This window comes from Equus przewalskii, chromosome 6 (assembly GCF_037783145.1).
Source record: "Equus przewalskii isolate Varuska chromosome 6, EquPr2, whole genome shotgun sequence".
NCBI lineage: Eukaryota > Metazoa > Chordata > Mammalia > Perissodactyla > Equidae > Equus > Equus przewalskii.
This window is the reverse complement of record NC_091836.1, coordinates 71,181,998-71,195,739: the sequence shown is the minus strand read 5'-3', so window position 1 is coordinate 71,195,739 and position 13,742 is coordinate 71,181,998. Positions and strand designations below refer to the sequence as shown.

At 58.6% G+C, this 13,742-nt stretch overlaps 1 protein-coding gene across 6 annotated transcripts in view; it reads right to left on the bottom strand.

The window, feature by feature from the left end:
• Positions 1-13,742, bottom strand: part of PDE2A (phosphodiesterase 2A) — a 90,273-nt gene that overhangs the window by 51,043 nt on the left and 25,488 nt on the right. Inside the window, exons 1-3 of one of the 6 annotated variants that reach the window (XM_070625931.1) lie at positions 12,385-13,003; positions 12,021-12,090; positions 571-632 (exon numbers count right to left, since the gene is read on the bottom strand). The exons of 1 other annotated variant lie outside the window; for it this stretch is intronic. In XM_070625931.1, the coding sequence (XP_070482032.1) occupies positions 571-632; positions 12,021-12,090; positions 12,385-12,393 (141 nt within the window). In that variant the 5' untranslated portion in view covers positions 12,394-13,003. Of the gene's footprint in view, positions 1-570; positions 633-2,315; positions 2,523-12,020; positions 12,091-12,384; positions 13,027-13,742 lie in introns of those variants that run through there. 4 more of the 6 variants (XM_070625932.1, XM_070625933.1, XM_070625934.1 and 1 more) reach the window with 4 other exon arrangements.

The following is a 13,742-nucleotide window of genomic DNA, read 5'->3' as shown; positions in this document are numbered from 1 at the left end:
GGCCAGCAGGAGCGGTTCTGGGGAGGCAGAACGGATGAAGGGGGGACGGTGGCCTGGCTGGGGTTATAGAGGGAGCAGAAGGATGGGGAGCACGGAGAATTTTTGAGCAAGTGACAAGTTCAGGTTTGCATGTTAGAAAGATCCTTCTGGCAGCCACACGTGGGATGGGGGCAGCTGAAAGCAGACAGCCAGTGAGCCGTCCAGGGAAAAGATGACCAGTCCCCAGGACAGGCAGCGGGAATGGAGAGGCGGTGAGAAATTCATGAAATACTTAGGGCAGAGAACCAACAGGGAATTGTTGGATGAGGGTGAGGAGAACGAAGGAGGAGTCTCAAACGACTCCCAGGTGGTTTGGGAGGAGGGTGAATCCTCAGTGGGAGGGAACCCCAGGCAGGAATAGGGTGGGGGAGGCAGTCTCCATGTGAGGGGACCCTAGGCTGGAGGGGATGGGGCTAGGATTCGGCTCCAGCCTCCCAGTCCTCCCAGGGGTGGGGGCAATGCTCAGGCTGACCCCCAGCCTGTGCCCCCACGCCCCCAAGCCCACCCACTCCTCCCTCCACTGACTCTCACCTCCAGTTGGGCGTCTCTACTCCCTGGGGGCACTGGCTCCTGTGCAAGGAGGTCCCGGCCAGCTGTAGAGACAAGAAGGCCAGGAGCTGAGGCCAGGCAGGCCTTCTCCCCTGCACCCAGCCTGCCCGCCACCCCAGCCCCAGCAGGCCCCGGCCTGCTGTCTCCCATAGGCAGCCTCCGTCAGAGAGCCTTGTCTGATCACACCCTGCTCTCTCCCCACTCTCCCTTCTTGCTCCCTGCCCTCCGTGGGCACTTCTGGTTCTGGTGTATTCTCTGCCCCTTGCTTGACTCTGAGAACTGAACCGAGCTCTTTCTTTCAGCCTGGGGCTCCTCAGGAGTGGGAACGACCACATTTTTACCCCTTTGAGGCCCCCTCCACTTCTGCTTCTCTCCAGGGAGCTTCACTACTCCTCTCAAAACCTCAGTTTCCCCACCTAAAAAGTGGGATGAGTAATGTCCCACTCACTCAGTCCCTGGGGGGGCCTTTCAGCAGAGGTTGCTGTGAATCCTAAACAAATGTGATCCTATGTGTGAGCCCCCAGCCTCAGCCTGGTGCCCAGTCATCTGGGCTCCAACTGGACCCTCCAGCCTGCGTCCCCTCAGCACCACTTCCAGGGCTCCTCAAATGCTGGCAGACGTATGGGGGACCCGCTCACTGGTTCTCCGGGAGCCGGCCACCCAGGCAGTGTGCAGAACCCCAGCCTCTCTGAGAGGCACTGCCCGCGGCCGGCGGCCCCTCCCCACCCCCACGCGACAGGCAGACCCAGGCATGGGATGGGCACAGGCGCGGGATATTCTGAGCCTGGCTTCATTCCCGTCAGCTGCTGGCCGCCATGCCAGCCTGGCGCGGGCGCAGGGGCTGATTTGATTTGGCAGCTTCGGAAGCATGTGGTGGGGAGGGGGAGGGGAGGGAGATGAGACACCCATCCCTGCTAGGAAATAAACAGCCTCCAGCGCTCAGCAAGCTGGGGGGGTGGGTCTGGGTTCCCTGCCTGGTGCCCCCCTCTTCTCATCCAGGCTCTGGACGCCTTCCCACGACTGCTGGAATCTGTGACTCTCCTTGGGTCACCATAGGGGTGACAGTAGCTGCACCTGGTGTGTGGATGCTTGTGGCGTGGCTGTGGGTGGCTGTCTGGTTGTCCCACATGTCCCTATGTCCTGTGGGGTCTCCCTGCCCGGCTGTGCATGTAGCTGGGCCTGAGTGTCGCAGGATCTCTGGGTCTGTGTGCAGGGCGATAGTCTAGAGGTGGCCATCTCCCACGGTGACAGTGACCACATGGCTGGGCTTCTACAGGGGACTGACTGCAGCCCAGGGTGTGACAAGGTCACCCGTGTGCCTGAGTCCACTGTAGGGCCTGGTGTGCACTGGCTCCGGCCTGTTCCTTCCCTCTGTGCGATGACCCTGCTAACCCAGCGTGTCCGGCAGAGGAAATGACGAGGGCGGAGATAAGCACCTGACCCCAGGGCCCAACCCTTTTGTCCACAACCCTCAACGGTGGTCCACCCACGGCTGCCCCGGGACGGTCCCTCCCCCTCCTGAGAGGAGGCAGTGCCAGCTTCACTTGATTCTCCAAGTGCCCCTCAGGCCTCTCCTCCTCTCCTGGAGAGCTCCTGCCCTCTGCCCTGGGAGGCGGACAGGATGAGGGGAGTCTCGGCTAGGCCCTCATAGTGCCTCCATAATTCCACCCCGGCCTCAGCATTTACCAGCCTCCTGCCTCCCCCACAGTCAGAGCAGCCCAGCTCACCATTCCAGCGGCCCGGCAATCTACGCCACCCCAGTAATATGCTGCTGGCGTCCTGGGGGCCTCCAGTTGCAGAACTGCTGCTGGAGCATCAGGGGCTCTGGTTCTCTAACCTCTGCCCTGACAGGTCAAGGACGTGAGGTCAGACTGGGACCTAGTCCTAAAGGGTCCACAGGCCAGAGTTATGCCCCAGACACCAGGCAGGAGGTCAGGGTAGGGTGGAGCCAGCTTTGGGGAAGACACAATGTCTCATCTGTCACCGCCTCCCCATTGTCCCACTGTCCTCTGGGGACCACAGGGCTCTCCCCACCCAGCCACAGGAAGCTGAGCCCCTCCTAGAGACAGAAGGAGGGGACAATGAAAGAAGGGCAAGGACTAGGGGGAGACTCACCATGCCTTTGGGGACACAGAGGAGGAACCTAGGCTCAGAGAACTCAGTTATCACAAAGGGGCTAGTGGGATGGAGACAGTCTGTAGAGAGGTCCGGGGGAGCTTCCTGGAGGAGGTGTGTGGTGCCTCACAAAAGAGAACACTATGTTTGAGGACAGTCTTCTAACTATGCAATACAGATTTTCACCTGGGACTTGTATGTAATCATGCATGTACTTGCATGTGCCTGTGTGTCCCTATGTGCACGGGTGTGCACCTCAGCCACAGAGTCCTGAGCTCTGGTCTGTATCCCAAAGGCAGAGTTTGCCCAAGATAGGGGTCAGCCAGGCAGCAGACACAGTGACAGAGAAGGGCATAGTCTGGGCAAAGAAGAGGAAGGACAGACAGCTCAGGGCTGAGGCGAGAAGCCTGTCAAGCCGGTCATAACACAGTCAGTCCTCAAACCCTAGATGCCTGACGCCAAGGGCAGTCTTCTCCTGTGACCCGGGGTCTGCCACAACCTGCTATGCAACTTCAGACAAGACGTTCCCCTCTCTGAGCTTCTTTCTTCATCTGAAGAATAAAAGGGTTGGACCTGATGATCTCCTAGGGCCCTTCCAAGTCTAACAATCTTCTGAGAGAGACTGACACACAGAGACAGCCAGAGACGGAGACTTACAGGGGTGGGGAGAGAGCCCGAGTGGAGGCGGAGATAAGAGTGAGGGATGGGACAGCGGGAAGAAGAGCGGCAGAGTGCAGAGAGAGGAGAACCCCAGGGAGGCCCGCTGTGGGCTGGGCAGCTGGGGAGGGGCTCCCTGCTGGGGACCCGGTCCTCAGGGCCAACACAGGATGTGGTAGACAATGGAGCCTTGTGGATGTCAGGGAGCTGCTGTCGCCAGCCCACCTGCCTTCTGGGCTGTGGGAGGAGAAAGATGGAGGGGTGACAGACAAGGGCTCAGCCCCCCTAACCTGAGTCCTGCCTGCACTCCTGTTCCCTAGGTGTTCCAGGGGAAAGGGGCGAGCTGCAGGCAATGGGGAGCCCCCAGGACTGGGAATCAGGAAGCTGGATTTTAGGCCCTGCTGTGCCATGTGACCTGGGCCAGCTCCCAGCCTCCATCACCTGATCTGTGAGCCCACCGGGCTGGGACTTGTGCAGTGGTACTGAGCTTCTGAGGGAGCCAGCAGGGCCGGCTCTCTAGAGGGCCGAGATCCTTCTCTCTGGCCTGGATGCTGTCTCCCCAACTGTGGTGTGGGTGCTGACGCACGTGCACAACTCAAGAGGCAGCAAGTTGCTGCACAAATGGGCTGGCCTTGTGCCAGCTGGGCCGTGGGCCCATGCTGCACGGGAGCACCCATCGGTCATCAGCTCCCAGGCTCCCTGCGCTGGGACCCCCCCCCTTCCTTAGGCCCTTCTCACAGCCACCCCCAGGGCACAAGCAGGGTGCTCCCTCCTCAGCCTGCACTCAAGGAGTGCTGAAGGGTCACCGTCCGATGCCCACACTGTCCTTCTGGCTGCCCTGGCCTCTGCCCTAGTCGGAGGCCCTTTGTACTTGGGGCCCTCACACGCAGGGGTTCATGCACTTCCGTGTCCGTGTCCAGGAAGCGTTCATGTCCTGTATTCCCCCTCAGGCCCGAGCTGCCCGGGAAGTGGGGGGTGAGCAGGCCTCTCCTTCCTTCACTGTCAACATTCCTGCACAGAGACTCGAGGGGCTGGGAGGAAAGGGCACTCCTCTCTCTGCCATAGCCTGAAATGGTTGAGGAACGGAGGCAGGGGAATGAAGGAAACGACCCCTTAGCCCGCAAGCTTAGGGAGTGGCAGATCTCACACGTGAACACACCCATTCTGCTGTGGCCTGAGAAACAGCCCATTGACCCAGGTTGAGAGGGGCTCGCTCCCCACTAATGCCAGCCCAGCCCCTCCTGCCCTCCCTCACTGGGGGTGGGGGCCACCCACGATCCGAGCTGTCTCCATTGCTTCTTGTTATGTTTTTAATAACTGAACATCAACATTAACAAGGCAGGTGGTTGCAGCTCTTCTCAGCAGCCCCATTTAGAATCATTGAATCATCAAATCATCAAATCCTAGAATCCTGGATTCACAGAATGTCCGCATCTTCAGCTCCTGGCATCTCAGCATCTTAAAGTCACAGAATGTTGGAATCACACCACCATGCACCCACACAGCCCCGGCCGGGAGCTGAGAGCCGTGGCAGGCTCGAACCCCACAAACTGACTCTGATTCTCAGTTACACATCCCTAGAGCTTGAGCTCACACACCCCTGGAGATATTGACCCCCCCCCACTTCCTCCTTCCAGGTGAGAAAGGCAGCCCAGAAAACGGCCATGTGCAAGATTACCAGTGGGAGCCAAGCAATGCCCAACCCCGTGATTGCAAAATGGGACCTCAACATTCTGGTGTCCAAGAAATGGGGAAACTTTTACATTTTGAAATATGTTCATGCCTTAGCATCTGAAGGATTGGCTCCAAGACCCCCGCAGATACCAAAACCCCCGGATGCTCAAGTCCTTTATATTAAATAGTGCAGTATTTGCCTATAACCTACCCACACCCTCCCATATACTTTAAATCATCTCTAGATTACTTATAATACCAAATACAATGGAAATGCTATGCAAATCGTTATACTGTATTGTTTAGGGAATAATAACAAGAAAAAAGTCTATACATGTTCAGTACAGACACAACCATTGTCTGCCTTTTGAACCTCGGTTGAATCCAAGGGTGTGGAGCCCGCAGATAGAAAGGGCCAAAGGGCCGATTGCACTGGCATTTATGTCGGTGCCACTGCTCTTTCAGCCCTGCTCACTTGCCTTCACCCTCCCTCCCGGCCCTCCCACACTCTTCCTGCTCCCCCCTCCACCGCCACTGGGCCCTTTAGCCAGCACCTCATCCCTCAGCCCCTCTTCCCTCAGCTCCTGCAACTCCCTCGCCCTTTCCCCTCCTCTAGGTCTGCACCTAGGCCCCCAGATATAGGCAACCACAGACAGGAGGAGTTCGAGGGGCCAAGCCCCTCAGAGTAGGGGACAGGAAAAGCAAAATGCCTGCCACCTGAAGCTACTGGCCAGAGGACAGACTCCCCAGAGGAAGTGCCCTGCACACAAGACTGGAAAGTCCTGGAGCCCCTGGGGGTCCAGCCACACCAGAGGCGGCAGCTTCAAGGGAGCCAAATCCCAAGTGGAGGGACACAGTTCAGGCTTAGAATTGATATTAGAACCACCACTGTATGTTTAGCATTTTCATACATTTACATTTTAACTCACTTTGGAATGTACTCATACATTTTTGGATGTGAATTTTATTAAACATTACTTTTCACAGATTGTTTTAATTTTTTAATTCTGAACACTCTGCCCAGGGCAGACCCTGAGTGCCCACGCTATGAGAAGGATGCAGTGGCTGTAAGCGGCGTTCAGGTCTCCTGGTCTCCATTTAGCCTCAAAGCTCCTGACCTAGAAGGTCTTCCTGAGACCCTGTGGTCCTTAGAGGGCCGTGACACAGGCCCAGGCATCTGCCCTCAAACCCTGCCTTCCTTCACTGCCCACCATCCAGGGTGAGGGGGCATTCTCGCTCTCCCTTCACCTCTACAGCTGACCGGCTCCCTCCTCTACCCCTTGCCCCTCTGTCCCCACCCCTCCATCCTTGGCATTTCCCCCTCCCAGCCTCATCACCCCTTGTCTGGACCACCCTGTGCCAGTCTCTGTACAGCCACCCAGCCTCCTGCCTCACCCCGTCTATGCACTCTCCATCCCGTGGCCCAGGGGTTTCCCTAACAGTCCCTGCACTGCTTTCAACTCTTCCCCTAGTGCCCAGTTCCCTCTGGAAAAAATCCACATTCCTTAACATAGCTTGTAAGTCCTGCATAATCTGGCCCCTGCCAGGCTCACCAGCCTCGACTCTGGACGCTTCACCCCCAGGGTCTCCCCCCCCGGCAATTTTGTCGATTCAGCCACGCTGGCATCCAGGACCCAGCTCCATGGAACCGTGGGACCACGTGTCTTCCTCCCTCTGTCTGTCACCAGCTTCACCATTCTCTCCCTCTCTCTGTCTAGAACTTTCTCCTAGCTCAGCCCTTAGCTCTGAGCTTAGATATGTTTCTTCCTGGAAGCTCTCCAACTTGACCCTCCCTCCCACTCTGGGCTGAATCAGGGGCCCCTGCTCTGTCCCACCATGGCCCCCGAGTTTCTCTCCAGCACTGCCCTCACCATGCAATCTACCAGCATTGATCTTTGTCTGTGCCCCCTCCCCATCCCACCACCTGCCCACCGTCAGCCCTGGAACCTAGGTCTGTCTACCTGCCATGGGTAGATGCACTGCTGCTCAGACTTGGAGTAACATGTGGCAGAACTTTAAGGTCCACACCGTGCTTATCTCCACCCACCCTCTCTGATGGGCACGCAGATGACCTCACTAAATGTCCCCTGATGGAGGCCTGGCAGTACACAGTGAGTGGCATGGACAGGCAGGGCTGTGGTTTCTCAGAGGAAGTGAGAGTCTCTGGGCTGGGATGAGGACTTCCTGGAGGAAGCATCTGGGAAGATCCTCCATGAGTCAGTCCTAAGACAGCAATTGAGGATAGGCCATAGGAAGTCCTCAGCCCAGCCCTATGGCCATCAGAGCAAACCATCAGAAGGGACCAGAGTCTGCAATGAGGGAGATCCAGTGGCCACAGCCCAGGACAGGGCTCCTGGAAGGGTTGACAGTGCATTCAGGGAAAACTTCCTGGAGGAGGGGTTACTTCTGGCTGGTTTGGGGCAGGGAAGTAGGTGGAGATGAATCGGGTTGGAGAAAGTGGTGAGAGACAGAGTTGTAGAAGAGAAAGCTCTACTCCTTCTTGTCCTTTACCCCTGAGAGGAAGGGGAGTTGGGAGGTAGATGGGCAGGAGGAGCAAAGAAGGCGGAGGCGGCATGGAGATAACATCAATGCGGACGCAACAGCGAACAGCGTTATGGATGGCTGGGGCTGGCAGGGAGCAGGTCCCCAGCTGTGGCTGGGAAACGTTTCCTGTCTCCTTGCCAGGGGGGTCATTAATAATCGTTTACCCGCCACAGGCAGCACGGAGGCCAGCCAGGAGCAGCATGGTGCTGGGGCCGGAGCCCAGCCTGGCGGTCAGGAGAGCTGTATTCTGGGACCAGCCCTGCCACCTTGCTGTGAAACCTGGACTAGTCACCTGACCTCTCTTGGTCTCTGGTAATGCTGGTAAAAGGAGGGTCTAAAGAGGAGGCTGCCTAAAGTCCCCTCCCTGCTCTGGGCCTCAGTTTCCCTAGATGGTAGCTGGGCTGCCAACCCTACAGGGGTTATAGACATCTGACGATCAAAATGAGCATCCAGACTATGCCAAGCCCAGCTCAGGACACACAGGATGGGCAGACCCAGCCCAGCCTCTGAAGAGCTCGCATTCTGGCGGGAGCCAGACCCCAACACTGTGGTAGGCATACCTGGAGCCTCACAGACCCAGGGGCTCACCAGGCTGGAGGAAACACAGAAGTGGGGGGCATCTGCCAGGGTCTAGGGGCTGACAGTGTGGCTGGGCCGGGAAGACGGGGTTTCTCAGACACCAAAGGTGGGAGCCCCAGGAGGCCTATTTGGTCACTGCTATGACCCCAGCACCAAAAACTGTGGCTGCCCGGTGCATAGTCAGTTCTCGAAAAACGCTTTCAGACAACTGAATGAGTTAATCTGTTAAATGAGACATTTGTGAAAGGAGATTGGAATTTAGAAAGAACTGCCTAAAAGATGATGATGACAATGATGATGATTCCAGCCAAAGACAATCGGGTGGGAAAAGGTGACATGCAAGGTTGAGATGGCTGGAGGCCCAGAGATGGCCAGAAGCCCAGAGATGGCCGTCCGAAGCCAGACAGTATTGCTTGGGAAGGATCAGGCTGCCTTCAAGACCCCTTTTTCCAGTTGGCCCAGAATCTTCCTCAGCTCCAGGCCACATTTCTCCACCCACCCAAGGCCCTACTCAAGCCTTCCAGAGAACATTCTGGAATGTGATGCTGAGGCATCAGCCTCCAGCCCCTTCCCCTGACTGACTCTGATAGTCTCTGTGCCTTCCAACCGTAAGGTGTCCCGGCCTTTCATGCTCTCAAGTACCTGTCGGCAGGCTGCCCACCAAGGTTTCCCCAGAGCTTGCTCTGAGAGTATGACCTGGATCCTCCTACTGACTGGGACCTCCCCCATCAGACCAGAGGGTCCCCAAAGGTATGACCAGGCCTCCTTTTTCAGATAAGGGTCTCTGTGAGGACAGGGATTATTCCCCCCATCAGATACAGGGTCAACAAAAGTGGGACTAGATTGAGGTCTTCCTGGTTGTCTTCCAGCCCAGGGACCCTCCCAGGGGCCACACAGAGAAGGGAAGAGGACAGGCCAGCATGCGGAAGGGGGCCCATGGCTGCTCAGCACCCCGGAGATGATGTGGGCCAGGAAAGGTGCTGGGCCACCTGTGGTTGGCAAACTCACCCCACTCCAGGCACTGCCCAAGCTGCTCTTGCGCCAAGGAGGCGTCCCCGGGGGTGGGGGTGATGACACCCAGGCCTCACTGCCGGCGCCGGGACCCCTCCCCTCTACGGAGCACTGTGAGGTGGTAGTAAACACAGTGACCCTGCGACACGTGCATCCTCTCCCCACCCCACTTCAAATCCCGGCCCCAAACACGAGACAGGCTAAGAGGAAAAGAACAAAGGTTCCCGGACTGCGACATCACTCGCCGCCCGCCTGTCGAGCGCTTGCTCAGCCGGAAACCCAAGACAAAGGCCTTGGTCAGAGTGAGGAGGATGAAGGGCAAAGGGTAGGCAGCCTGGCTTGGGGGGGCCACGTGAGAACGTCACTGGGCATCTCTGGGGACCTAACTGGGAGGGAAGCAAGGACAGGATGGCAGCCAAGCCCTCCCTGCACACACACGTCACTCTGCAAACATTTATGGGACACCTGCTGTATTCCACACACCCCAAACATTACATGCCCCGTTCCTCACCCCACACGCCTTCCGCACACACTCTCCTACCTCCTGCAGCACATTCCACAGCCCTCCTTACCGTGTCACCCCCACACACCCCTAGCTCACTGGACACCCCGCACACACACCCATAAACAGCTCTCAGGGAGAAAAGATCACATAATCCATGTGTCACACCAAAAAGTCACACAGCCCACACACCCACACTTCACATCACACTCACACTCAGCCTCCCACCACGCACCTCACACACCCCACACTCACTTCCCTAACCACAGACAAACACATCCAATTAAATTCAATACACACACCACCCAGACAGAGACACACCCTGCATAGATAATGTGCACACTTAACGTCACACCAAAATGTCACACGTTTGTGGGCACACACAGCCCCTTGGCATAGACAATCCTGCCTGCATACTGCCTCCTCCCCACACCCACTTGGGCACACACACACACACTCAGTCAACCAGCTGCTTGCCTTGGACCCCTCAGCCCTGGCTGCACTCTTTCCTACCCAGAGTTGCACAAACAGCCACCACACAGACACATGACACTCAAACACCAACACACAGGTCCTAATATATTTCCCAAGCAAGCCCAGGATGTACCACAGTGACTCTAGGCCAGTCACCTAGGCTGCAAACACACTTGGGCACACACAGCCCCCTCCCCCCCCAACCAAGACATCCAATGAAACCCTCATCAGGCCCCTCCAGCGGCTCTTCTTGGCTACACACAACAGCCAATAACATACACAACCACACACAATCCCCCATGCAAGCTGCCCCTACCACAACTCCACCCCACAACGACAGACACACAACCACACACAAAGTTCCCTACACGCACAACAGTCACACCTACAGCCACGGCTTCACACCCACAAGGCATCTCCTGAGCCACACACAGCATGCAATGCCACACACTCACAATCCTCACACTCACCATAAGCCCCCACAAGTCCCCCCAGATAATCCCACTAGTGATGACACACACAATACCACATGACACAACACACATGATCACACACAAGGCACACCCAACACATGCAACCCAGCCCAGCCTACACACACACCCCCCCCAGACTCCCCCAGCTCAGCACACCTCCTGTCACAGGTGACGGACACCAGATTGCAGTCTACACCTCCCCTCCCCCATCCCAGGCCCCTCGCTCTCCCCAGTCAAGACTAGGAGAGCAGGGACGAGGGGTTTATAAGTTATGAACCCCAGTACCCCAGCACATGATCACCACCCACCTTAGACCCCTGGGCACCACCGAGGGACTGCACACTCCATGTTAGTCCCTTCCACCAGCGCCCAACCATGCCATGCCTGACAACATGGGGGCAGGGGCAGAGTGGGTGGAGGTCCTGGGGACACTGGCCTGGCACTCTGAGCCCACCTCCTCACCACCCAAAAGCAGAGGCAGATACAAGGGGAAGGGATGACCACAGAGAGAGAACCCCAGAACAAAGATAGAGAAATTGGGGGGAGTAAGAGACAGATGGAGAGAGGTGGTCACATGGGCAAAAGAGACCAAATGAGAGAGAAACAGAGGGGCAGAGAGAGAGGACACCCAGAAAGACTCCGAGAAGCCAGAAGAGAACCAGAGAATAAAGTAGGACCAACACACCCGGAGAGAAAAGAGAAGAGAGAGTGAGACCAGCTGGAAAAGACTAGGAGACCTCCTATACAGGAGGGAGGCGGGGAGGGAGGGAAAACGGGAACAGGGTGGGAGGGGGGCCTGCCAAGAAGGAGTGAAACCATCACGAAAGAGGCATTTAGACCCTGGGGTCTGTTGGAGTCAGGACTGAAGTCCAGATGTTTGACTGGGAATCTGGGTGGGGTGCAGATGAGGCTGTGGAGCAGAGGTTCAGGGGCTTAGGGGGAGGCCTCAGCTCTGAGGTGGGCTCCTGGCTGAAAGCTGGGGGTTCAGTTGTTTTGGGTGTGTCTGGAGTCCAATATATATAGTCGGGGTTCAGGGGTTTGGGCAGGGGTCCTCCACTAATCTGGGAGGCAGGGGGTTCCGGGTTTGAACAGAGCTCTCGGTGTGGACTGGGGTCCCGCTGTGGACTGGGAGTTCAGTGCTTGGGATGGAGTCCCGGATCCAAAACGGGTTCAGAGTCTGGGGTGAGGTTTGGAATGTGAGCTGAGGATTCAAGGGCTCCCAGAATGGGTTGCAGTCCCAGCACAGAGTGGGATTCAGAAGTAGGGGAGGGGTCCCCACCCTGAGGAGGGTTCAGAGGTAGGGCGGACCACGGAGCCGTCGACTGCCTGCTCCGCGGAGGACCCGGCCGGGCGCTCGCCCGACACCCGGTTCTCCTCGTGCCCAGCGCGGGGGGCCCCCCTACCTGCAGGCTGTCGGCGCATGGCTGCGGCGGCGGCGGCTCGTCCGGCTTGAGGAAGACCTGCTGGCCCCGCCTGAGGAATTGGACAACAGCGATGAGGATGTGGTGCAGCACCAGGACCATACTCGCAGCCGCCCGCCCGCCCGCCGGCCCGGCCGCTGCGCTCGGTCAGCGCGTCCGCAATAGCTTCGCCGGGTCCGCACGAGTGTCCGCCCCAGCCCCGCCCCGGCCCGCCCACTCCCCGCCCCCCGACCGCCCCAGCCCCGCCTACCTGCCCGCAACCCTGGACAGCACCTCTCAGCTAGTGCGATCTTCGGACCCCCCCAGACCCCCGCCCCCGCCCCGAGAGCCCCCTACCAGCTCTCACCTCCCTCATCTCTCCGCTCTCAAGATTCTTCCAGCTTCTCCGCTATTAGGATCCCCCGCCAGGGAGCCGGATCTCAGCCCTCGCTCCCTTCTCTTGCCCCTTCGCCACTCCTCTCACTACCTCGCAGGGGGCCTCGCAGAGCCCCCATCCTGTCTGATCACATCCTCTCCCCACCACTTAGAAAGTCCTGGAGCCAGCCAAGGCAGAGCCCCAAGGCCGAGACCAACGCAGTGAAAAGGGGGTCCGGGGTGGGGGGTGGGGGGGGGATGGGGGGAAGGAGCCGCTGACTCGATACAAGGAGCCCTGGGCTTGCTCCTCTTCCAGGAAAAAGCGAGAAGTCAGGGAGAATTTTAGAGGTCGCTCCGGGACGGACAGGCCCTGGGAGCAGTAGCAAATCTGTGAAGGAGACACGTGCGCACAGACACACGAGCGCACACGCAGACAGGCGCACCACTCCTGAGCGAGGGGTAGGGGCACCGGGCGCCCAGCGCTGGACAGACACGTCTGCGTTGGCGTCCCCGGAAGCCAGAGAGGGTGCAGGCCCCAGGGCCACACAGTCCACAGTCCCGCGGTGGGACCCGCGCGTCCCGAGCGCAGTTCTCCGCAGAGCGGCCTCTGCGCTCAGGCGCCTGCGGCAGCCGTGACGCTCCCGCGCCCCCTGCTGTCCCATCGCGGAGGCGCAGCCCGGCCCTATTGCCGTCTGCCCGGTTCGGGGGCGGGCGGAGGGTGGAGGGCTCACCGGGGCCTGCTCTCCGCCTGGACCCACTCGGTTCCTAGCTCCGCTTGGCATGAGATCAGCTGGGGCGGTGGGACGTGTCTGGACTTGAGGGTGCGCTTGGGTCTCGCCTGGCCTTTGCCAGCGATTTGCTGCATGACCTTGGTCAGATCCTCTGCCCGCATTCTGGGCCTCAGTTTTCCCATCTCCTTCACAGGACTGCCAGGAGAATCAAACCCGATAACGGAGAGAAGGCAGCCAGAGTTCCCTGACAGCCCTCGTTGTGGCCTGACCTGAATCCTTCCCACTGCGCTGTGGACCCCTTTCTCTGCAACTACCCACCCCCCACCTCTTGGAGGGTGACTCAGTGAGCCCCCAGCCTCCCAGCCTCCCCACCTCACTGGGCTGATTCATCTAGGCCCTTTCTCCCTGGGGAGCAATTTCCTCAACGTTGAGTCACTGAGCCCAATCCTGGACACAGTCCAGGCACCTGGCATACAGGCTGGGCAGAGCTCTGGCTGTGCCACCCGCTCAGGGGCAGGCCCTCCATGCCAGTATTTCTCCCACCTCTCTTTCTGAGGTCCAGCTCTGGACATGCTTCTCCCCTGCTCAGACACCTCCAGTGACTCCCTACCGCCAGCAC